The sequence below is a fragment of the Sebastes fasciatus genome, chromosome 15, assembly GCF_043250625.1.
Source record: "Sebastes fasciatus isolate fSebFas1 chromosome 15, fSebFas1.pri, whole genome shotgun sequence".
In the NCBI taxonomy this organism is placed as follows: Eukaryota; Metazoa; Chordata; class Actinopteri; order Perciformes; family Sebastidae; genus Sebastes; species Sebastes fasciatus.
This window is the reverse complement of record NC_133809.1, coordinates 10,778,145-10,804,872: the sequence shown is the minus strand read 5'-3', so window position 1 is coordinate 10,804,872 and position 26,728 is coordinate 10,778,145. Positions and strand designations below refer to the sequence as shown.

General features: G+C 41.0%; 1 protein-coding gene across 10 annotated transcripts in view; it reads right to left on the bottom strand.

The window, feature by feature from the left end:
* Positions 1 to 5,331: 5,331 nt before the first annotated feature.
* Positions 5,332 to 26,728, bottom strand: part of ppp2r3a (protein phosphatase 2, regulatory subunit B'', alpha) — a 73,183-nt gene continuing 51,786 nt past the window's right edge. For 6 of the 10 annotated variants that reach the window (XM_074661449.1, XM_074661450.1, XM_074661448.1 and 3 more), the window contains 11 exons: positions 14,941 to 15,249; positions 13,732 to 13,835; positions 13,539 to 13,641; positions 13,329 to 13,403; positions 11,078 to 11,321; positions 10,501 to 10,549; positions 10,313 to 10,402; positions 9,996 to 10,171; positions 9,734 to 9,852; positions 8,767 to 8,873; positions 5,332 to 8,596 (listed from right to left, as the gene is read on the bottom strand). In XM_074661449.1, coding sequence (XP_074517550.1) covers positions 8,500 to 8,596; positions 8,767 to 8,873; positions 9,734 to 9,852; positions 9,996 to 10,171; positions 10,313 to 10,402; positions 10,501 to 10,549; positions 11,078 to 11,321; positions 13,329 to 13,403; positions 13,539 to 13,641; positions 13,732 to 13,835; positions 14,941 to 15,249 — 1,473 coding nt within the window. In that variant the 3' untranslated portion in view covers positions 5,332 to 8,499. Of the gene's footprint in view, positions 8,597 to 8,766; positions 8,874 to 9,733; positions 9,853 to 9,995; positions 10,172 to 10,312; positions 10,403 to 10,500; positions 10,550 to 11,077; positions 11,322 to 13,328; positions 13,404 to 13,538; positions 13,642 to 13,731; positions 13,836 to 14,940; positions 15,255 to 17,131; positions 17,737 to 20,887; positions 21,014 to 26,531; positions 26,723 to 26,728 lie in introns of those variants that run through there. The other 4 variants (XM_074661456.1, XM_074661455.1, XM_074661457.1 and 1 more) reach the window with 4 other exon arrangements.

The window sequence follows — 26,728 nt, the reverse complement described above, 5'->3', positions numbered from 1 at the left end:
GTCTCTCCCTCTCAGATTTTTTCTCTCCGAGTCTCTTTAAAGCAAGCCCTCCCTGTAATCATGCACACTCAGTTCACCAGAGGTCTTTGAAGTAAGTGGAATGTGTCCAGCCATATGATAGTGTGTACTGTATATTCTTATAGCACAGAGAAAGCAAAGCAGAGAAAGCGGAGAAGGAGATTGTTGGATTGCAGCCAGTCCTTTCGATGTGGTTTTCTGAATGTTAATTATGCCTTCGCCTCGCTCTTACATGCGTGCGTGTGTGTCTATCTATGCATTTATGTTGTGTCTACATGAGCGTGTGTGTGCATATGTTCGACGAAACGCCAGTCTGAGACGCCAGGTGACCGATGATAATGGGCGTCTGGCTGCAGAAAAGGCTGGTATGGAACATGGTGGTGCGTGCATGCACTCGTGTGTCTGTGTGTGTGTTTGTGCGTGTGAGGTACTTCCTCCCATAGATGTGAGGATGGAATTTGGCTCATCATGAGTTCAAAGGAGTCAACCCGAAGCTCTCTGCACACCAACAAGAGCAGGCATGCCTCTCTTCTTCTTCTTCTTCTTCTTCTCTCTATCTGTCTGTCTTTGTCTCTTTGTCAGCCTCTCTTTACCCCTCACCCCCCTCAAATAAGATGGATGTGATTTTGGATGTGTTATGATTCCATCTCTGATGTCCAATCAGCTCCTATCACCATTATATTCCTTTTTAAATGACAAAGCAGTTGAACATTATCAGGAGTAAATACTTTTGTTATGTGCTAACATGGCACACTGTGCAAAGGCAAACTGTAATGTCAGAATAAACTTGAAAATATGTTTTGTCTGAGTGAAATTCTTCTGCCTTTTCAGCCTTGCTTTTGCTACTTGGTGGCATGTGCAGCTTTGGCAGTAAACATGTGCAATGTACCACTTTTTTGAGGTAATATCAACCTGACAGAACCCCAAATTTTAAAGCTTTAATGAGCTGGGAATACACATAATGGGTCATTACTATATGTTGCATCAGTGAGCGAATCGCACCTTCATATAAATGAAAAGGTCACATATCACATATCTTTATATGAATTATACAAGGAAAAATAGTGCATTATTATCATATTTTTGTAATGCTATTCTTAATTAAAGCCACACGTGTATGAAATTTTGCCATCTGGTGGTAGCATCAAAAAAGACAGTGACTGACAACATAGAGGACTCACAAATACTGAGATGAATGGACAACACAGAGAATGCAACAATTTGCACCCTGTTTCATTACAAATATATATATTTATATGCAATCAGAATATTTTGAAAGATGCTATAATCGCCATCAACGGCCATAATAGCGGCTCTGTGAGGCTGCATGTGCACAGTGACACTGTTAGCTGTATGCTAATGTCATAATCATAGAACGGACATAACCGTCTGCCGTGGTCATTCGACTGGTACAAAAGAAAATGGCGATTGTTGTTAATTGTTGTGACGACTCACGTCAGTGGGGTCATAAAGTATGTTGCTCCGTCGCTAAGCCGGCAGCGGAGGTATAGTCACAAAGCGTTGTAAAGGGGACAGCCGGCATGGCGAGACTACACACACATATACACAATAGACGCCGACGCAATTGTTTTACACGTCACACCGGCACGAGTGAGTCCGTATCTTGCCGCAAGTCGGTTTTCATGGAAGTTAGCCCGCTATAATGGTTGCAATGGCAACAGTACATATAAAAATGGCCACCGCTCTGACCAGCCTGCTACGTTGAATGGGAATATCCGTTCTAGTTGTATTCTATTTCTATGCTCATAATGCTAAAATTTTCTAATTAACACAAAGTACAACTGAGGCTAGGTATTTCGTAATGAAGCAAAATATTGGAATCATTAAAACTTTTACTTGATGATGGTGCTATAGGAAATGTGGGCGGTTATTGAAGTTATCACAATAGTGAAAACATTTCACTCTGAACCAAAATGTCATGCTGCTGGTGGCGACAGAGAAAAAGTCAACAAAGTCATTTGGATTCAGTCGGGCCGCCACAAAATGGATAAAATTTCATTGCAAACAGTCCAATATTTGCAGAGATATTTCAGTCTGGAAGTGTTGGACAGACCAACAGTAGTGCCACGCTGCTAGCATGGCTAAAACATCTGTAGTGGCTTTAAATGTTTGGTACTGATATTTGTTATTTTATTTGTCTGATATCTAGTAGACCTATCTCTGGTATGTCTGGAACAAGCGAGACACCTGATTCAAAAACCACTCTGTTTCTCTTTGATAAGATGAATTGCTTCCAGTTGCTTCCTCGCTCTCTCCAGGACTTTTCCAAGCAGCTTTATCCAAAGCTCATGTTTCTGGGAATCACTGGTATGTCTGGAACAAGCACACACTCAAGACCCTTCGGTGCCCAGACACATCTCTCTGTCGCCCTTCTTTCTCTCTTTAATAAGATGAATTGGTTCCAGTTGGGTCTTCGCTCTTTTGGGAGGGATTTTTCCAGTCAGCTTTATCTGAAGGCTCCGTGTTCAGGGGAGATCCGTGTTTGTTCCAGCGCTGCCAATCATGTCATGTGTTCCCACTTACAGAACACCTTCCAGTCATGACATCACAGGGGGTGAGATCACACAGGCCGGGTCACACCACCATAGGGGTGGTGGGTGTTGTGGCAATCATGGCAGTGGAATGTCCATGACTCAAGGAGCTGAGCTGGGACTGCGATCTGGTTGGCTAAATTGTGACATTCTGACATTTGTGAAAAAACAAGCAGAGTGCCATTTCAAACAAAGAGCAGTCAACTCTGACCTTTGGTGGGAGGCAAATTGCTCAAATCACAACATGTTGGCATGCCAACTATTACACCAGTCCCAGGACAATCCTTGTATTCAGAACAATAAACCCCCATCCTGCCTACAACCATCATGGGTTTGCCATGGATTACATCTCTAAGAAAACATGTAAGTTCTATTAAGTCCCACATAAACAAATTCATTTTATGTAGGAAGAGGAGTACCAGTCAAGACCACTTAAACCGAGACCGAGTCATGACCAAGACCAGAGTGTAGCAAGACCAAGTCATGACCAAGACTTAGAGGGGTTGAGACCGAGTCAAGACCAAGACCAGACCACTAGGAGTCCCACACTGCATGACACACTTACGATAAAATGTGGAACATGCAAACCATAGACACTCCTAAAAATGATCTGAAAGATCCACATTCCCATAAAAACACCCACAGAAAACAAATTAAGATTCCTCTTCATTCAATTCTTTTATTGCCATAACGCTATAATGTATGGGTGTGTGAATGTACTATGAGAAATGTCTTCATAAAATAATCAAAAGGCATTGCAGAGGTGAATTTTATGCATGGGATTTGTTTTCTAAAACCAATAACAGACATGATGTTATCAAATAAACCAGACAAAGCACAGGCAGGTTAGTGATACCCCCGCAGTTGTTGTCTTATGGTCTTGTGGAAATAATATCCTCTAAAGTCCTCTTTATTTGAGACCGAGACAAGACGGAGTAAAAATTATGGACGCACCAATCCGACTTTTTCAGTTCCGATACCGATACCTGGGCTTTGGGTATCGGCCAATACCGAGTACCAATCCGATACCAGTGTTTAATTAATAAACTGCATGCCTCACTGTGTGGAAGTGACTGGATTAGGCTTAATTTAAACATTGCTTTCCTAATTTTGTAAAACAAAATGTAACACAGGAATACAGCGATACAATTTTACTGAATTGTATTGAAATAATAAAATCGTACACCTACAACTTGGTAAAAAAATCTTCAAAATTATCAGGAATTACAAATCATATTTGAGTCAGTATCGGCCTATCTGATCCAGTATCAGTGCATCTCTAGTAAAATGTGGTCGACTCTGGGACGAGACCTTCAAAAAGTGGTCTTGAGACCAACCTCGAATACTACAACACAGGAATCTACTCTGTCAGATAGAAGTGTGGGAACCAGAACATGTGATGGCTTCGTCCCAAAATGCTAACTATGCTACATGAAACTCAAATTCAGCCCAAATTTCAAAAACTTAGATGATTACAACCTGAAAACTAAAATGGCTCTATGGCAATGTCAGTAAATACCTGAACAGCTATTGGGTGGTGTGCCATGAACTTTGGTAGACAATGGTACTATGATTCATCATCTGGGCACAATGACTATCATTGTGAATCATAATGACTTTGGTGATTCTCTTACGTTTCCTGTAGTGCCCCCAGAAGGTCAAAGATTTTACATATCTGGTTCCCTGATGATTGCTAATGACTTGGGTGACTGTCTTGTCAGGTTCTGCCCTGTCCAGTCCAGTCTGTGTGATGAGGACAAAGATGAAAAAGACTGAAAGGATGAGGACAGTGGTACTAGTGAAGAGGTCAGTGGTGCCATATGGTACCACTTTGCTCCTGCTGGGTGTGGACACACTGACCAGTTTTGGTTACTGGTAACAAGTAGCATGAGAGAGGTATCCTGCTCCAAGGTAGGAGTAATAACACAGACATCCAGGCAACACTGCTGTCACGCAGCAAAGACGTCACTGCAAGCTGGATGGAGAGAATGAAGAAAGGTACCTTGAGTAACTCATCAGCTGACTAATGTTGTAACCAGTATCAGTATGAATCCCAGTCGGGAGACAGCTACACAATTTAATTGTACCACGTGACAATGACTATGACGTCTATGAGACTAGGTCAAATCCAACGACTGAGTGATTCTCAGTCAATGGGATCCTTGGCTGCGGTGAGCCTGGGAATCTCCTGAATGTTTTCTGCCAAAAGAACAATCAACAATGTGCCAGCCTCACCAGACACTTCCTGTTTAGGTCCGTGTTTGTCATGACAACAGTGACGCCAGCCACAGCGATTCAGCGCAAAGCTGCTGACGTCATGTATGCCAGACACAGTCCGAGCCACGCGGGTGTGAGAACCCTCAATGAACTGAGCTGGCATCAAATCATTGCCTGCACTCCAGGAGAAAACAGACTCCAAAAAAACTCAGCTACCTTCAAGCGTTGATTTCAAAGTTGGTTAAAGAACAGTTTGAAGTTTTGCTTAATGCTTATTAAAAACACATGGAAAGAAAAAGTAGAAATGTCTGAAAGGAAATCTGCCTTCAGGTAAAAAAAGGTCAGACAGGGCACTCAGCAGTTCAAAAGGCTGTAAAGTACACTCTACTGAGCACCGGTGCAGACAAACACACTTACTGTACGGTACACAGTGTGTGTACACAAGGAGGGTATGATGACGAACGAGTGTGTGAGAAAGATGTTTGCGTGTCTGGGGGGATAGGGGGGGGGGGTGTAACCGTAAAGAATATTCGAGGAAAATTAATATTCTTGAAACATCTTTATTTAAACTTCAGACAAAAGCAACAAATAACAGGGGACAGGGCAAAGAAGAGAAGAAAAAGAAGAGAAAGAAAGTCAAAGAAAGAGATAAAGAAAGAAAGAAATTAAAGTAAAAGAAAGAGCGAAAGAAAGAAAAATGATTGACAGAAAGAAAACCATGCCAATACAATAACCATCGGGATTTGAACACTTCTCAGCCGACTCAAGTCTCCTCTGCACAGAGGAAATACATCAAAATAAAAGTCTTGTGTCTACCTCTCAAAGTAGAGATGTAATTTCAAAATAAAAGTCTTGCATGGCTTCTTCTGTCCTAGCCTGATGCCGCATGTGCGAGTACCAGGACACAATCGGAGACGCCCCGTTGCCTTCAACAGTTCTTCTTAAACACTGTCTGGATGAGCGGGTCTCCTTGGGAGTGTGCGAGTGTGTGTGTGTGTGACCACAGCGGTGAAACATCAGCCCTCAGAGGCTTCTCATATTTTTTTTGTGATTGTCAGATCAGTCCTCCACAGGATCCCCCACTCCTCTTCTGCTGATGAAATCCGCCGCGCGTCGAACACACAAACGTACACACACGTCTAACATAATTTACCCCCCTATCCCGAGCCACACAGTGGCACAGCAATACAAACCATCAAAATACATCAGAAATCTGAGCCGTTATATCTATAATGGCTTATCATTCGTTATTATTATAATAATATAGTTTTAATACACAGTCAGGCACATTTACAATGGCTATAGAGCAGAGGGGGGAAACTTACAGCATCCACTAGCTCGTTCTCCCTTTCAATAGCAACTATAGTGTGGTGTGTTTGAGTGTAATCTGTGTGTGTCTGTGTACAGGAAGTGCCAGTAAAGGAGGTATATGCCAGTGAATTTGAAGCCATTGAGGACAAAAGCTGTCCCATTCCTAATTAAAAAGAGTTATACAAGCACACACACACACTGACCCCGGGAACACCATCCCCATGGCAACAACTATGACGTATAAACAGCCCGAAACTGAGAGCTACACATCACACACGCTCCTAAAACACACCCCTCTATCAGTAATTTTCTAAGCAAACACACGCTCCTAGCTATTACAGTAAGGGCAGTGTACACACATGCGTCTGTCCCTGTGAGGGCAGCACAGTAAATATTGGGAGTTAAAGGGGCAGTTCATTCAAATTTAAAGGCAAAATCTCACTTAGTGTCTCCGTCTATGTAAAAAGTTTGGATCCTAATGTATCCGTCTCTGAGATTTCTGATTTTAAGACAAGTATGGACAACTTACAGTAACACATGTCCACGTTACTGTAGGTAGCTCCAATGAAAACATTTTCATGTCAAAGAGGACCTATTATGCTCATTTTCAGGTGCATACTTGTATTTTGGGTTTCTGCTAGAACATGTTTACATGCTTTAATGTTCAAAAAACGGTTTATTTTTCTCATATCGGCTGTGATGCAGCACTCTGTTGTGATTTGTCAACCGAACCAAACTCTTCAGACTCCGCTGCAGCTCCGCTCTAACTAGCTTTGTTTGATGACGTGCCAAACTAGCCGCTAGGCAGGTATAATGCAAATGTGTCACTTGGTGACATCACCACGTTACTGAAGAAAAGGCGGGACTTTCAGGCAGTTTAGGAGCAGTGTTTCTGGCGGGGAGAGTAACTCCCTTTAGTGTGGACTTTGTAATAGACATTTTTTTAACTCACTAAACGAAAGGGGAAAAGCACAAAAGCAAGTAAGTCCTCTTTAAGTGCCACAAATTCCATTCATTTCCATTGTAATGTGGTTGAGGCAAAAATCTCAGAGACAGATTTCACAAAACTTCTGCAAATAAAACCAAAACTATCTGCAGGCTAGACACCACTAGAGACGTGAGAATATATGTTTACATAATTTGGGTGAACTGGCCCTTTAAGAGGCATCCTTAGTGGTGTGCTTGGTACTGTATGTGTGGTACAGGGAGAATGGACATTTCGGTGTATGACAATGAGATGTTTAAGCAGAAAAATGACAATTTTTGGCATAAATTTCAAAAGCAGATAAAAGTAATTACCAGGTACTGTACACAATCAACAAGGATGTGAGAAAACACACAGTGGGATGTGCTGGGTTATTGCATGAGACACACTGGACAACTCACAGTTCTTATGCATATCTATTGCGTTATTACAAACATGTTACAGGTGGAAATGTGTGGGCAACTCTACCAGAGAGTTTGATAATGTTTGCATCATTTTATGTGCACGTGTCTAACTGTGACCTGATTGAGAATTAACACAATGAAGTGGTACCTTTCAGTCTATATGTAGTCAGAGACTTTTTAAAAAAAGACTGCAAAGGGAGTCCAGAGGTGGAGAGCTGATAACGCCGCACTAATAATAGAGCAGCTCAGGTTGTGTGTGCAGTGAACTGAACTCCCTCTAGGAGAAGTTGGCCAGCACATTACGCACCGTGCACAACAGTGATGACATGCAGTAGCACAGACTGGCCACAGAGAGGTGCTGTTACAATCAACCCAAACTGTTACATGATTCCTCCCTGAAGAGGCCAGAGGTTTAACAGCTTCCTTTACAAGGAACACAGTGACACGCTGCACAGGCAGCATGTTTCTGATGGCAGTGTCTGTCTGTATGTATCATTATTGAGCAGATGACTGCAGGTTTTCAGTGCCTATCACTATAATTATCTGTTTGTGTAACTGACAGTCTACCTGTCTGTCTACCTTTAGATGATTGTCTTCTGGCAGGATTGTCTGTATAGAATTCATAATTACATTATTTTACAGTTTTGATTCCTTTTAGAGCTTATCACACACGTCTCCCCCCACCCCCATCGTAGGCTTTGTTCTCTTGGATGGAGCGAAGAGCTGGAGGCAGTGAAATAGTTTTCTGTACGTCTACAGATCCGTTATTGCACCAGACACAGAACAGTACTGGTTTTACGGTCACACACACACACGCAAAAAAAAACGAAAAAACGTCCGAGTCCGTTCTGAGGAGACTCCAGAGTCATCGAGAAACAGATGCCAAAAGCGTTTTCTCTCTCCGTCTTTACGTCCATGTATTTTTTGATGCATCCATCCAAGGGCACCTTCTATCACTGTGTTCCTGTTAGTTTTCCAGAAAGAAAGGCCCAGGAATTCCAGGGAAGGAGTTTTACGCTGACAGGTCTGATATGACCAGATTTTCCATTTTATTCCCAATCTCTCCGGATACTTGAAGCTCCTCGGATTCATAGTCGTCGTCAAAGGACCTGAGAACACAACACACATAGTACAACTTTCATTGTGTTGTCTATCAAGCTGATCTAAAAAGGGGTGTCTTCTTTAAATGCATGGAAAACACTGCAGCAAACTGAGAATGATTGTATTTCAATACTTGGAAATGCACATAGGCATGTATGTAAGTGTGAGTGTGTCGTACCCTTCATGTAGCTGTTCATTTGCAGTCTCCTCTGCTACCAGTATCTCATACTCCTCTGAGGCATATTTATCCCAATCAGATGGCTCTGGACCTTCACTGTCAATGTCCTGGAACGACACATGAACGCCACATATCAGTATTTTACAGGAGAGAGAGAGAATGTAATACATTTTTACAAAATAAAAAAGAGAAGTGGTTTTAAAACTATACAAATACTAGTTCTGTTTGGTACCAGCAATTGATGCCTGCAAAGTATGGCATTTGGGGAAGGAACCCAATATATTTTCATCTGGAAATGTTATATGTATATGTGTTTATATATTTTCTTATGTCTGCTTTGCAAACACTTTTGAGGTGAGAAATGTCAGGTAAAACAAGTAACATATAACAAGTAACAAGTGAAAGTGTCATTTTTCATATTTTCATTTGCATTCTCAATTATGTTTTGTGGGAAACGTATTTTCTCGATTACGGTCACTCTTTAAAACAGTTTTAAATGTGTGGTTAACGTTGTAAATTGAAACAAAACAAAACAAAAATCACCACAAAACTACTTGGTTAAGTTTAGTGAAACAAACATCATGGTTTGGCTTAAAAATGACTGAAATTGAAACGAAGCACAACAAAATTTAGGTTTACTAAAAAAAACATCATGATTAAAATAAGTGAATGTTGACTTTTAGTTTCACGCTAGAGACAAACAGCGGTCTCCTGGCCAAAAGTCCGGTGTTTCTTTGACCCACACACCACCCCGGCCTCCTCGCTTCATGGAGTTTCGCTGACAATCATTACAAACATATTGATGCGTCAAAAACAAACCGTGAAAAAAATTCACACATGCACAATTTTCTGAATTTTGATAGATTTGTTTTTCCTTCCCTCTATTGCAACAAGGAATCCCTGTATTCCCCTTTAAACTGACAGCTCCTGCAATATGGCTAAATATTACATAGATGTAAATTCCCACCTTTTGCACAGCAAATGGGTCTCTCTGTTCGTGGTCCAGGTATTTCTCCAGGTTGAAGAAGGTGTCCAAGAATATGTGAGCCATCCGGCAGCGCTTCAAATCACCCAGGGTTATCTTACCTGGAAGAAAACAACATACACACATATAGATGCACGTGTAAAGTTCAGATATCAATGGCAGGGTGCGGCTTTCCAATAAAAATAAATAAAAGATAACATGATTATAAAAAGGGAGAAAAACAGCAGCTAGTGCTGGCACTGACCTGAACTCTCAGGTTTGACCAGGTCGAGCATCTGACAGAGCAGATCCTGGAAGGGCAGCGGTTCGATGCCCATCCTTTCCATCCTCTCACACTGTTCCTCGTAGAAATACTCCAACTCAAACATGGACAGGACGCCATCGCCATCCACGTCCATGCAGCGGAACCAGTACTCTAAACTGGAGAGAGAGACAACACATGCATACAGAGTTACACACCACTTGTAAATGATGGAAGAAGTGCATTTGGAAAATAAAAGTGACATCTGGCTGGGATGTAATATATTCATGAGACACATGCAGAGAGAAGAAATAGATCACCTGGTGGGATTTTTCTTGTCTTCTTCAGACATGAGGAACCAGACGAACTCAGCGTAGCTCATCCTGCCTTCCCTCTGCACAGCGTTACCCCTGGAAACAAGAACGACAGCGTCGTTCACATCCAATACTGCCATCATGGTGAAGCAATCAGCTCCTCTGTGTTTGTTCATGTGCGTGTTTCCACTTACCGCGTAACGGCCCCTGAAAACAATCTTTCAATGATTCTGTTTGAGGATGCTGTCAGAGGAGAGAAGGAGGAAAAATAAGCAAACGTGATTTTGTTCCAAAGACACTGGGTACTGTTTGTGCATGCAGAGCAGTCACTTGCGTAAGTACTGAGTAAGTGAATTAAAATTTGGCTAAGTGGTCGTATATAATGCTGTTAACAATGTAATGCATTTCACATCAGACAGCATGAACGTGTTGAGCCCAGGACAAACAGCTGTTGTTTTCTTCTCTAGCTAGCGGGGGCCCAACAAATGGAAAATAAGCAAATGAATGTGCCAAATCCAACCACATCTGTTTCTGATTCTTTACTGGCGTCCAATCCATATTAAATACAATGGGACCAACACATTTTTTTATTTATTTACATACTGTAGCCCAATATCATAAATCAAAAATATGCCTCAAGGGGCTTTACAATCTGTACAGCATATCTAGGATAGAGGTCGATGTCGACCTTACAGAAACCCCCATGTGTCCGCTAGGGACGTATTTCATAAGGGGAAAATAAACCCTCTGCCCTATTCGAGTTGTTCTCACCATGGTCGTTGTATCTCGCCAGGTCTTTGGGGTCAATGTAGAGGTCATGGTCAGTGTCCAGCTCCCAGAACTTGCAGTAGATGACGTAGAAGTGTTCGTAGGAGAAGTAGTCAGTGATCTGGTTGATGTCGTCCTCCTCCTCCAGCAGGGCCAAGGTCTGCAGGAAGTTGCTCCTACGCAGCTCCATCATGGTCATACGACCCGTCCACGAACGGTTCACCACGTAGAATATCCGCTGGATCACCTGGGAAAACAGAGTATGATTCAAATGGTACTGATTAAAATGAAATGAAATAGAATTGTGAATTCTTTTTTTATAAAGCAGCACCACAAAAGACAAAATCAACATTTACGGTGAGAGCAAGCAAATGATTATCATAATGTAGACACTTAATCCATAAAGTATTTAGGTGTCGGGCAGCAACTAAGGATTATTTTCATTATCGATTAATCCGCTGATTATTGTCTAGATTAATTGATTAATTGTCTGGTGTATACATTTTCAGAAAATAGTGAATGTTTCTCAAAGTCCAAGGTGATATCTTTAAATGTCTTATTGTATCAGTCCAAACCCCAAAGATAATCAGTTTAATATGATATAAAACAGAGAAATCCAGGAAACCTTCATATTTGAGAGGATGAAAAAGGCAATTTCTGTCATTTTTGCATGGAATAAATTACTTTAACGATTAATTGATCAAAATAGTTGCCGATTATTTTTCTGTTGATTGACTAATTGATTAGTCGACTAATTATTGCAGCTCTATTTAGGTGTTTAAGGTATGGCAAGTTATAGATTTAGTCATTACAGGATTGCATGTAAGAGCTCCATAATAATGAAGTAAAGAATGATATTTGATATTTGCCTATATTGTTTTCATCAATACAGTATCACAAAATATAATATTGTGATTCTCATGTACTGTATATCGATATTTTCTTACACCCCTGTTAAGCAGCAGTGAAACACAAAACATGTGTTTTGAAGCACAAAGAACAAGAACACATCATATAATTACAAAACAGAAATCAAAAGCAAAACCTACATAAGTCAAAAGGATTTAAAAACAAGTTAAAAAGTTAAATTTTAAGATAATTTGAATAGTTGAGAGATGGCTGAGGCTATGAAACGTGTTTATTTCTGTTAGTTTTGGCTGACGGGAGTCTAAAAAGGGATCCAGAACGAAAGGTCTGACGCTGTGACAGGAGCTGTCAGGCTGGTTGGACTCTGCTTTCAGTCTATGAAAATAGCATGAAACTCATATGGGATCTTTCCAAGCCGTGTCATCCAGATTTAATAAACATATTCCTCATCTTTCCATGAGGAAGACCTACCCACCAACGTTTCATCTACAACCTATATTTGTGTCCTCATTCATAATATGAGTAAGACAGGTCTTTAGCATACAGTGGAAACAAGGGGGTCGGAGCTCCCTGTCCCTGAAACAGAACACTTAGGCTTATTAAAGAGCGGATTAGCACCCATTTCCTGGTACACAGACCTCCCAGTGCTACTAATGCCTCATACAGTAGCGGGTCAGCTGGCCTAAACTGAAGGAAGTGTCTTAATATGGGCATGTGGAGGGTCGGGGCCTCTGTGGGGGGCACCAGTGTTTCCGTGACGTTCCCATGACGCTTCAGACTTCTCTGCATCTCTGCACTTCTACTGTACGCAGCAAACCCTCGACTGCTAAAGCACGTGTTGCAGCTGTCCCGATCAACACACACACACGGTCTGCTGCTAAAGTTACTGGATGTGCACAGAAGCAGTTTCGCTGACAATGTAGGAGGAATGAATTCTGAGAAGTCACTGATATTTAATACTGATGGTTTGGACTATTTCATGCTCTGCACAGAGCAATGCTGGAGGAAGTACTCAGATCTTTTACCACAATGTAAAAATACATCATTACAAGTAAAAGTCCGTTAAAAATGTAATCTTATTTTGGGACAGTTTAATCTATAATAGTTCTAATACATGATATTTTATGACTTCATCAAATGTTTTGTATGAACAATATGTAATATCTGTAATATCTGTAAAGCTACAAGTTACTAAAGCTGTCAAATATATGCATTTTTTAATTATACTTGGATAATAGATCAGAAAATGTGGCTCCATTATATCCATCTCAGCAGACTAATAAAAGTTTGAGACTAAATGATAGTAGTCCTATTGTTACACTAAAATACACATGTATCATAACATCACATAAAATGCACAGCTGATATCATTTTTAATGCCGTTTACCGTTGTTATGTAGCGGGAGTGGAACTCCGGTGCATCCTTCAGAAATGTGAGCCCAGGATGCGTATCCACAATGTCCTAATCAGACAAACAGAATAAATAAATATAAATATAAAAATAAATAACAGAATAAATCATAATTCAGAAAAGTTTGTGTTGAATACAGAAGACAGCACAGAGACTATAAATGTTTGTGTTGATTAAGACATGCACCTGCAGTAGAGGGATTAAGTCCTCCTGCTCCAGGTAGTTACAGCTGGGTTTGGCCAACAGGGAGATGAACCTCGACGAATCATCGTGGCAGCTGTGCAACAACCTGCAGGAGAGGAGACGTTTAAAAATAACCTGATGACAGATATGATATCACATTTTTAAGACTCTAGATGAACATGATGGTGTGTCTTACTTCCTCCAGGTTGCAATGAAGGAGTGAACAGAGACAAAGCCCGTCCTCTCACCGCCTGCCGAGTAGAACATGGGGGCTTTCCAGTAGAGTGGACACCCGCATGCCTGGACGGAAAGACACCATTAGCTTACCATGAAAAACTATTGTGTACTGTACTTGACCAACGTGTTTGTTTCCTAGAATCAGTGATCACACTGCTTAGCAAGGAGTGGCAGCATAAAAACAGCCCTGCATCAACCAGGCCAATGTGTGTGCAATGACTTCTGAAGAATAATGTCAACCAAACCATTCATTCAGTGTGTCTACTATTATATTTTTTATATGTTACATCTTGTTTTTTTACAGTTTACTTATCTATCATATCCTGTTTTCTTTTTTTACTGATGCCTCTTGTTGGCACCATCCCCTTTGCTGTTGTAATTCTGCCAATTTCCCCGCTGTGGGACTAATAAGGATGATCTTATCTTATCTTATTTTAAGAAAAGAAAATGCTTCCATGGAATAAATCAGTGCGGTAGCTTCAAGGTGAAACATGGAAACATTTATGTTAATCTCCATATTACTGCCAGTAAATGCTTATGATGATCTTTTCATCTTTTATGCTTTTATCATACTTAAAAGTAGAAGTAAAAGGTGTTTCTAGAATTACGAGCACTGTACTGTCTGTTGTTAAACTGCTGACCTTTACTATACCTGGCAGCCCCTCTTATCTTATTTTGACCGACTGACGTAGTGTATTTCTGCAGACTAATAGACTCATGGCACATGAGATTTATTTCTCTCCATTAGCTAAAATTGATGACATCATAAAGTTATGTAAACAGAAATGACTACTAACAGTTCAATTTGTCCATTTGTACACGGTGCTTTGTACTTGATGTCACTGAGCTTAGTACTTACGAGATAACTGAAGACATCTTGTTTGAAGCATTGAGTATTTGATGTAAAGTTTATCAGCCTATTCATCTGTAGTTTGGGATTCATCCTATAATTATTATTACTGTCAATGTGTACTATTTATTATTTTATTTTGATTTATTGTTTTTAATCTTATTCATTTTATTTTTTTTTGTATTTATTTTGTTTTTTATTCTTTATCTATTTACTGTATTTATTCTAAAATACCAAAATATGTAGGGGCAATCATTTACATTTGTTACTTCCAATACATTACATTAAAAAAATAAAATAAAAAAGAAGCCTCCTGACCTTTGCGATCTTGCCCATTTCATATATGTCCGCCTTCTCCTCCTCAAACTCGGTGAAGGCCGCCTCGATAGCAGCGATGGCGGCGTCGTGGTTGGTGACCGGGCCCATGGCAGGGAGCCCACGGGGGTAGTAGAACCTGGGAATGTTGATGGCCGGCGGAGGAGGGGTGACTATCACTGGAGCCGGAGGAGGACTGGGTGAGCGCGGCGTGGGTGTGGGGGTGGGCGTGGGGGTTGGTGTAGGTGTGGTTGAGGTCAGGGTCGGGGCTGGTGGAGGTGTGCCTGGTTTCTTCTCCGGTTTGGACTGGACCTGAAAAGAGAGAAGGCCGATCAGGTGTGGAAATAGACAAGCAGGGTGGTGGGAACTTTACACCTGCTATTTATTGTTCATTTTAGATATTTTTTCATACGTTTTTTAAAGAAAATCTTAAAAGGAAGAAAAAATAATAATAACTCCTGCAACATCTTACATAGACAGCATGCTAATGACTGAAACACCACAGTCTAAGTATGCATGATGTGGCTTATTGTTCCAAATCAGAGCTACACTCTTGCATTGCATTTCAACTGACAGCACTCTTTGAGCCATATTGCTGCATGATCCAAATGTGTAAATGACCTCCTTTCCATAAATCCATATTCATATCTATGGGAAGTAACCAAGTGAAAAAAATTATGTACTTTTTCCAAAACCGGAGACAAAACACGACTTCACTTTATGAGGATAAAGAATCCATGCAAGGGTGGGATGTGGTGGAAACTCCCAGTGAATCATAAAAAAATATGTACGAACAATGAGAGACTTGTTTTATAGTCAGCACTTGGCATGAAAAGCTCCAGGTGGCACAAGAGTGTGGCAGTTAAGACTTAACTTAATTTATCCTGATCTCTGGAACCTTAACTAACTAATAAGGGAAAATAAACAACACTCACGGCAACAGTTCTGCTGTATTTATGATGGTTTGATTAAACCCTTTCAGCTTTAAAACTTTAAAACATTATGAATTACAAGAAGGGCCTTCTGGGTAGTATGCAGTAATGAGTGCATGAGAAAATAATAGTACAATTTATCTTACATTGTGAAGAATTATCAAATGGTGAGCAGGAAAGAGGACAAATGCTTCAGTGAGTTCCAGTCAGCCATCTCTATTTGATACCAAACACAAGACTTCCTTCATGTAACAAAAAATACACCCATAAGATAAGATAAGAAAATGCACCCATACATAGTGACCTATCCTCAGGAAAAGCTATTTTATTACTAACACACTCCATTATCTAATTCACAAAACAACAGAGGTGGAAGAAGTACTTATTTATTTTAGTAAAAGTAGAAATAAAACAGTCTAAAAGTACTCTAAAAATCCTGAAATCAAAATCTTACTTAAGTAAAAGTGCAGAATTATTATCATAAATATACTTCAAGTATCAAAAGTAAAAAGTCCTTTCAGAGTATTATATAATTCTTTTTTTATCACTTATGATGTCAAATAAATGTATTGGAGTAAAAAGTACAACGTTCCCCTGTGAAATGTAGTAAAGTAGAAGTATAAAGTGACAGAGAATGGAAGTAAAGTACAAGTATGTCAAAAATGTACTTGAGTACAGTACTTGAGTGAATGTACTTAGTTACATTCCACCACTGCAAGACAACAATGTCCACTACTAGCAATGACGAGGTGAGATGTCTGATACAAGACCCATTCGCTGTAGTTCAAGGGTGATGAAACGTTACAGCTTTCACAAAGTGAAATGAAACTATAATTTAATTCACAAATCAAAACTAGTCAGTGTGTTGGAGCAGGAGCTCCCTGACGGCTGGTGTGAGGGGCCTCCATACTGTGTGTGTACTGAGCAGGACAGCTGTAGCAGTCCTCCCTCCCTCCCACTCTCCTTCACAGAGTTCATTCTATCACTCTATTCCTGCACCTCCTGCCCTATTAATAACCTGCTGGGATCTGCCTCAGAATGGTCTCTGGCATGTCACTCTGTGTGTATGAAAGCAACAACACCAATCTACTGTATGTGTGTAGAATATATGAACATCTGTGATAAGAGTTTAGAGATAATTAGGATTTGAGTAGATTTCTCATGAGTTGCACGTCCAGACTTGCAGGTCCATCGTCCACGTCCATCCTGCTCATTGCACCGACTGACCTGCTGCTGCTGCTGCTGCTGCTGCTGCTGCTGCTGCTGCTGGAAGGATTTGAGTCTCTTCTTGAAGCGTGAGGGGAGGACAAAGTCACACCCCCTGGCCAGAAAGGCCAGCTCCCCCCTCAGGTCAGGGTCCCGGCGTAACGACGTCTCCTTGATCATCATGGTGGGGGACGAGATGCGTAACCCCCCACCAGACACGGCCACCGGTGCGGCTACTGACACGGCTACTACAAGCGGACCAGCTTGCCCGACAACTAAACAACCGCTGAGAGGAAATCAAGTGGACTGTAGCAAAGAAAGTCCACTTAACAGCTCAGATATCCACTAACCAAAAAAAAAAACTCAGGAAAGCATGTGTGTGACTTCAGGCCTTTTGACAATCACTCCACTCGCATGTACTGACTCCCAAAACGGTGTCCTGTAACGCAGTAATCCAGCAGTGTATCTCCAGTGCTGCTGTGTAGGCCGGGAGGCAGGACCATGGCACTGGGCTGTTTTATGACCAACCGCAGCCCCAAACAGCAGCTTCTCTCCTGGGTAGAAAGCCTCTGATGTCCCCCTGTCAGCTCAGGATGCATGTGTTTGGTGTAGTCTCACTGGTGCCTGCCGCTCCAAGCTGGGCTCTGACAAACTGCACTGAGAAACATGAGCTATGCCAGGGTCTGGCAACACACACACACAGCACACCGGCTGTCCTGAGCACTAGGGTGGGGGGGCAAGGGGTTCAGCCATGTTGCATATCTGTGTGTAGTGTTTTGCAGGATCTGAGCCCTCCTCAGTCCCTCCTTAGGCTAAAGTTAGCCGTTGGGAAGTTACAAGTCAAAGTGTGTCTGATTGAAATAATTTCGCTGCAGACAGGAGGCTTAGATCAGCGAGCGGCTAGGACCAGTACGCCAAAATATATTCATAGAGGTAATTTCGGAGGGAGTGATGAATCAGCAGGCAAAGCACCTGTTATATCTGTTGACATTCAGTAACTCAGCTGGGCTTGCAAAAGGAAATTTAATTTCCTTTTGCTAAAATATTTTAACATGTGTGAGTCACTCTTGATTAGAGCTGAAACAAACAATTATTATTGTTACAGTAAAGGTCCATTTGAGGACATCGCAAGGGGATGTCCTCAAATGGCTTGTTTTGTCCAAAATAGTTGCTGATTATTCTTCTAATTGATTAATCGACTAATCGTATGAGATCTGCAGTCCAATACCAGAAGATGTTTAGTTTACAATCATATACATCTTCATATTTGAAAAGTTGGAAAACCAGGGACCAGATATTTGATCGTCAAAATGTTGGCAATTCATTTTCTGTCATTTGACTAATCAATTATTCACCTAATCATTTTAGCTCTACTTTTGATTGACACCTGCTAAAAGACTCTAAAGGCAGTGGCAGGATTTAGGTTTCTCTCCTGATGCTTTTGGTACGTAGGTGCAAAAGACTACCTGCAGTAGTTGAGGTCCAATTCTTATAAATAAAGCAAGCCTTTGGTACACTCTTGGTGAATTTAGCAAATATGGTAATAGCTAATTAAAGTCACTATGAGGCACTTTTAACTGGTTATGAAATTGTCTCAATTTATTACTGATGCCTCTACATGGCCTACATAAGCAAACAAGACCATCAGCGAGAAGATTGGCTATTTCTATATAGTTATTCTTAATCGGTGCCACTGGGTCCGATTCTGGCGAAATCAGATGAAATCAAACAGGTTAAACCATAAACTCCTTCAGCTCAGACTCCAGCACCACCTTAGACCTACAGTCGGAGCTCCAGCGGGAGGTGGAGGGCTCCGCGCCTGGCGATCCCTACTGGGAGTAAACAATGACACCACGTCGCTGGACACCCAGGCCGTATTGCTGGGCCTGCTGGAGGGAAGTGAAGTACGGGAGAACCAGAACCAGGACTGCGCAGGGCAGACTGTCAAACCCTGCTGCAGCAAAACGAGAGGTTTTCTAAAGGGACTCTGGTGCTCGGAAACACTACTGCTTTTTTCCACATGGATCTCCATAATCAACACAAAACGTTCCTCATAGTAGCTTTAATATATGAGTATACATAATTAAATGTATACATTGCTAATACAACATCCTCCATCTTCCCTTTCTCCCAGCTATGCCAGATCAGAGCCCAGCAACCCCAATCTAAAGCCAGACAATGCAAGAGGGGATCCCTGAGGACAGAAAGGCGTGTCCTATTTTAAACTTGTCAAAGCTAAACTCCTTCCAAGACAAAGATAACACATCAAATGCATGCCATATAACTGTTTACACGTATTGTACTGTGTACAGTATATCAATGCTGGCCCGCTGACTGTCAAAGAAAAGGAAACCGTCAATTTCTCAGAATCTGTTGGCGCAGTAAACACAGATTCCACTATGGTTGTGTTTCAGAGCAGCAAAGATGGAGAGTCAAGTGCCCTCTAGTGCTATACTGAGCTCCATGAGTAAACATGTAGTAACTTATGAAACAGAAGGATATATATAAACACTGCTGTTGGATGAAAACTTTTCAGGAACTATTTTCACACCTGGAGTCATGAAGTGGACTAAGAACTTAAAGGGGACATATCATGAAAAGCTAACTTTTTCAGTGGAGTGCCTACCAACCCCCAAACTCCCCGTCCTATGTCACATGTAGACTCATCAGAATATACCGCCAACAGCTTGAGAACTACCTTTGCAAAGGTGCACCATATTTTTCTCGCATGCCAATCAGAGCAGACTGGACTTTTTCAGGAGGGGGGCTTAAAGAGACAGGCGCTAAAACGGAGCGTTTCAGACAGAGGGTGAATACAGGTATATTCAGACAGACAGTATGAGAAAAAATAATTAGTTTTTTTTAACATTAAAGCCTGTAAATATGTTCTAGTATAAACCTAGAATACAAGTATGAATCTGGAAATGAGCACGATATGTGCCCTTTAAAAGGTGCAGTGTGTGAGATCTGGTGACATCTAAATGGTAAGGGGGTACGGTTGCAGATTGTAACCAACTTAAATTTCTCCTGTGTGCCAAGCGGTACGGTAGCCTAACGTGAAACGTGAACGGCCCTATCTGGAGCCAGTGTTTGGTTTGTTCATTCTGGGCTACATAGAAACATGGAGGCTGGTACCGAGAAGAGGACCCACGCCATATGTAGATATAACGGATCATTCTAAGGTAACAACAATTCTTATTGTCAGGTGATTATACACTAAAGAAAACATACTTAAATAAAATAAATTAATATTATATTCCATTTCTGCCAATAGATGCTCCTAAATGTTACACACTGTTCCTTTAAGGGGTTCAAAAACCTTCAAAAAAACAAAAAATATGATATTTTCCGAAACCAGCAACACGTTACTTTCCTGCTGTTCCAGTGTGTATTTTTCTACATCCTAAATATACTCTTGTTATTTGTTTCTACTCAAGCTTTCCTACTACATTTCAATGGTGTTTCATCCCCTGGAGTCCCCTGTCCTTGCTGTCCTTTTGACCCATTTCAGCATCTCATCACTCCAACTGTTAATGTCCCGGCATCATAGACAACATTGTGTGCTAATAACAGATGAGCAACAACTCTCTCACGCTACAGACATGTAGAATGCGTCCTGACATTTTCCAGAGAAATCAGTGAGTCACCTTGGGGTTTTTAGGGTAACTCCTCTCAGCTCCCTGCACGCCTGGCCCAGTGAATTCTTTGGAACAACTGGACTCTGTACTGGAGCCAAGGTCACATACCGATCCCACACACTCACACTGACACACACACACACACACATTGTCTCCTTTCTGGCCAATTCTCACCTCAGTGCTGCAGGGGGAAACATTATACAATCACTATCTCGTGTCTATCAACAAATGAGCACGATCTGAGGAGCGCCATCTCGCCAGTCTTGCATGTCATGTTGAATCCCTCACTCCTCCCTGTCTTTCCCTCTCTCTCTCTAGTTCCCACCGCTTTCTCTGCAACGCCTCATCAGCGATGCACTTGTGATATCATAAATCTCTGTATAAAGAGATACGTGTGTACATGGAAGTGTGTGTGTGTGTGTGTGTGTGTAAAGGGAGCCAGGACAGATGCCATTGAGCAGCTGTGTGCTCTTTTCCTCTCTGACTGACAGTCGGTGTAACTCTGCCCTCTCAAAAAGTCTCCGCTTGGTCCTAAAACCAGTCTCTGTGTATGAATACTGAGTGTTAAACCAGCAAAATGAATAAAATGGCTAATTTATTTATCTATGTGATGACTGCGAGAATGGCGTGTGGTAACCCAACTCATTAAAGATTCTTAGATGTCCCACTACAGTATGTGGGACAGTAGCTACTCAGGTGACATGAAGGCAACTTGTGGGACAAACTGTTCCCAATGGGAGGGACACATAAGGTCAGCAGTGATGAGTGGGTCAATTCTGTGGGCATCCAAATGTGTTACCTATCCATAACCAAAAGGAACACAGACACAGTTAGTTAGTTAGTTAGTTAGTCAGTTAGTTTGTGACTAGCTGGTGAACATAGTGAGGAGTTTAGCAGCTAAAGAGTCACATATTTCTCTCAGGGGTTGGTGGAGACCAAAAACAGAGCTAAAAAAGGAGAGTGAACATTGGAATTCATCAGGTGACCAGAAACACGACTCCAAATGTTGCTCTGTGTCTGCTGGATGTGTATATAAAGTAGGTTATTTTTGCTTTAACTACTTTCCAGGGTAATAATATGTCAATGTTGAGTTTAGAGCTTGCTCTTCTACCCCCAAGTAGCCAAAACTACAAGCCACATGATAGAAAAAAAACTTTTTAAAGTCAAATGTGCAGCCCTTTTACTTATTTCCCTACTGTTCAGACAGATTAAACATTAAGGTAATGGCCCTGATCCAAATTACCAGATCTTTTAATACAGTCTTTTAATACAACCTGGGGGTTGGGACCCACAAGGGGGTCGCAAGATAATTTTTGGTGGTCGCCAGATATATAAAATAAATAAAATAACAGACTGGGGGATAGTTTTTACATTAAGGGCGCCTGCACCAGTGATACAATTTGCCACAGAATAGATTTTATTAAGTGTGTTTGCGAGAGTCAAAGCGTGTGTGAACATGAGTTTCTGATTTCGAGTGGGTCAGGGAGAGAGAAGAAGTCACAAAACGCATTAAAAATCCCCACGGTGCTAGTTGTTCAAACTATACAAACCGAAACAAGCAAGCACCAACCTGATTTATTCTAGGGGGTGCGACTCAAAAAGGTTGATTTTAACACACAGACCAATGGATGATTCAGACACATGGATGATTTTGATGCCATTGTTCTTATATTTTAACTGGAAAGTTGAGCCACATGTAAATTCCCCCCAAAAATGAATGTATTCCTTGAAGATGCTCGCGTCGGGAGAGAAGAGGCAGGCAGAGAGGGTGAGAGGGATGAGGAAGAGAGGGCAGAAAGGGCTGATGGGAGTTTATTCGGGGGTTAGAAGCTGAGCAACAGGTGTATGTGAGTGTGTGTTGAGTGTTATGTCTGCAAGTGCTTTCCTCCGTCCACCACACAGACCTAATCCAACCCCACTGCTACAGGAACAGGTGAGTCAGCAGCCTTCATGGCGTTGATCAAATACATGCATGATGGGAAGAGCGAAGGGACCAAAGCAGAGGATCAGTTGTCCCACAACAACTGTCGCCTTCGTCCAACTGTTACACACACACGGGACGTGCACACATGCCCTCTTAAAAGTGTCTAACGAGTCATGCAAATCATTTGTGTGTGTGGGTTTGCACGTATGCCTCGATGGATTCAGTGAACAGGAACCGCTTCTTCCAGTCCTTCAGAGAAGTTGAATAGTGTGAACATAACAACTTCCTCAACACACACACACACCTGTTCGTTGAAATTGGCTGTCTGCTGTGTGTAAAATTATCTGTGTAAATATAGCCACCGATTTCATGTTTATTTCTGCTTCAGGCACCGGGCAGACTTCACATGTGCACATGTGACAACACACACGCACAAGCATTAGGTTGGCTTGCAATTTAGGAGATTTTGCTGATAACTTTGTAGAGTTATGATCAGGTATTTAAATGGACTGTTCAATCACATTAAACCTATCACTGTCATTTATTGTTTAATTTTCCAATTTAAAAACTTTCTATTAAATTTGTAATGTGATTTATAACTACATTTAAAAAATGCTTTGAAAATATGCTTTTTGCTAAATTTAAAAATTCAATTATTCAGAAATATTTTATTTGTTTTTCCACTAAGTATATATTTCTTTTTTAATATTACTGAATTGGCAAATGCATGTTGTTATGTATGTCAGCCTTATATTTGTAGGTAATGTTATTTTTAATACTTGCAGTGAAAGTTTTTACTTGAACGTGATACCATTGAAAGAGGCGACTCCCCCTCCCCATCTCTGTGATTAAACACACACTCACTTTAGACCGGGGCCTGCCAAATGCCATCTCCATGGCGATAACCCTTTCCCTGGATTGAGTGGCGGGTGGAATGCTCCCAGGGTTACCGTGCCAACAGCAGGAAACGCAGTTCACATCGCAGCTCTATTCTTTATTCCCAGTCTCACTTCCTCTCAAGAAGGACACACACACACACACACGCATACACACACACACAAAGTTGCCTTGGGAACCTCCTCTCTAAACAGCGGAGAATGAACCGAGTTCAAGTGCTGCCTCCGTGATAGATGAAGTGAATCAGTGCTCGACACGGTCTACCTCACATCCGAATCAGAGGAGGACAACATGGGAACAGTTAAAGACACAGCTGCTGTAGCTGTCTGAGAGGAGGAAGAGAGGCTGTCCACCTGTAATAAACATGTCACAAGCTCAAGCACCACAGCAGCCGACGGCCCTCTATGAAAACACTAAAACTGTCATCCGGTGACATTCTTATTTTTACATAACATGAACACACATAAAGATACTCCGACTGCCACCGCCAGTTGGTTTGAGTTGAACAGTCTGTTGCTAGTAGCAACAACTACGAGAACAATTCTGCAGCATCTTCTGTTTTCATCCACCAACTTGTCAGATCTGTGACTAAGCAAATATTACACACTATAGTCAGTGACTCAGTAGCTATTACAGTATCTCTATTTACAAAAAAAACATTGTTGTGACTCATGGTTTAGTTTTTCTGCAACAATTTCTGAACAGTTATGTATATGTATTGCTATATAACTGTTGATATTATTCATTTTACCCGTTTTACTTTTACTTCTGTGGACCATATGTATGTAGGTGCCAAAATGTGTATTTAGCCTGTGTTGTTTATTATTATTCATTTAGGCTGCACCCGTTACTTCCAGTAATTGGCACAGGGGTGTGGTTTCTCTTTATTTACCTATTCACTTGTTCTCTTCAGACAAAGAGTCTACTTTCCTACTTTAGTTATTCCAGTTAATTTATTGCTTGTAATTCTTTTCATTTTAATAAACAGCATAAACGCATCTGGACGTATGGATTCATTTGAACGAGTCACAGTTAAAAGCCTACTTGGCCTCTTAGCTGCTTTTGATTGATAGTAGTCGCGACAATGTATTTATGTATTTTCACTAAATTAACTGCTGTGTCATACTTCATACAGGGACTTAAAGGAATAGTTCAACATTTTGGGAAATACTTTTTTATTGTCTGGCAGAGAGTTGGATGAGGCTACAGCCAGCAGCCGTTAGCCTAGAAATAGTCCGGTACATAACCCGCTGTAAAACTATTGTTGATTTCTGCATGGATTAAAAAGAGATATGTGTTAAAAAGTGAGCTTTAGAGAGCTTTCCCCCATTTAAATACCAGTAAATATAACACAATAGTACAGTAAACATCATTTGAATTTTACTTTCTCAAACAATGACTATATAGAAAACACATAAAGCTATATACAAATTTAACTGAGCATGGAAATTACATACAAATCCTGCCAGTAAAAACACTTCTACTGTTTATTTCTTTGCCATTTCTTTTTGCATATTTGCCAACACAATATAACTGTAACAACCCGATATCGGCTGACAATATCGGCCTGCCAGTCTCTACCCCACTCTCCCAGTATGTCATTCTGAATAACTGCATCTCACGAAGACATAAAAAATAAATGTATTCTGAAATATTAAGCCAACAGAGCTGCCTCAATAATCACTGTATGAAAGGCCTCATCATGCTATGAAAAAAATCGATTTTTACTTCACTGCCTATATCTGCGAGGGTTGCCCACCAGAACAACGGCCCAGTGAACCACCTCCCTCTGCAGGAACAGCAGCCTGTCAACAAGTAATCTTTAATAACAACAAACTCCTGGCCTTTGTTGGCCAGCTTGGCTTTTCATATTTATACACATGGCTATCAGGGCAGGTTTTGCATTACCTTCCCATGGCTATCTTAAGATATAGAGTAAGTGAGCTAATCCTACATCAGCAATAGTGATGAGCCTCAGCCTGGAGCTGCAGCGAGAGAGAGCTGTCACTGCTGTGCAGGAAGAGACTTCACACAGCCAATGGCAGAGCAGAGCAGTTCCTGTTTCCTGTCTTTTTCAGACGGAAGAGTAAAGATAGACAGGAATGTGAGGAGGGAGAAATGTGTCAGCATATAGAAGTAGCCGCTGCACAAGGCAGCCACATTTTGCTGCAGCCCTGCGATATTAATAACAAATGTAAGAGGGAGACGGTCAGATAGCAGTGAAGAATGTGCAAGAAGAACCTGCACACAAGGAATGCTAAAAAGTATGTTGCATAAGTAATGATCCTATACCCTACAGACCATGCACCAAACACACCACCTTAACATACCTTTGCCCATGCACCTTGAGGAGTATTTTCCCAGCAATCTATATAATTCAAGCAAGGAGTATTCAGAAGTAAAAGTACTGCATTCAAAACCCTATTTGAGTAAAAGCATGCAAGTATTATCAGCGAAATGTACTTAAAGTACTGAAAGTAAAAGTATTGATAGAGAAATTAAATGTTCCCGTCAGTGTTTTACTATTTTATATGATGTTTCTGGATTAATATTAATTAATATTACTGCTGCATTTATGTGTATGTTGCATTTAAGTGCTGTAGATGTTTTAACTGCTTTATATTACTTAGTTTATTCTACAGCAATGCATCATATTCTATAAGATCATCATGTTTGTAGCTTCGCTGTCCTGTGAGAACCACATTATCTCAAAAAAGTCAACTTTTCATGTTGTCAGAAAAACCGCCCTGCTTTCAGCTTTGTGACGATGCATTTCCCAGCTGATTCAAGAGGGATTTTAAATAGTTTATTTAGTTTAGGAGAATTTTCTCAACACATAAAGAAACACTTCATCCTTCAGTTCATCACGAACCTTCAACATCAACACATCTGGAGATATGTGATTTCCACTGGAAAGGAAGGGGATGAAAAAGTGTAATCTGAAAAGTAATTAAAACTGTCAGATAAATTTAGAGCGGTAAAAAGTACAATATTTACCTCTGAGATGTAGTGGAGTAGAAGTATAAAGTAGTAGAAATTGAAATACTCAAGTATAAATACCTTGAATTTGTACTTAAGTACAGCACTTGTAAATGTACATTCCATCACTGCATACAACATAAGACAATAGCCTCTAGAAACACTTGTCTTTGACCCAGAATAGTGCTTTACCTTGCACCACCCTTTCCTCCCAA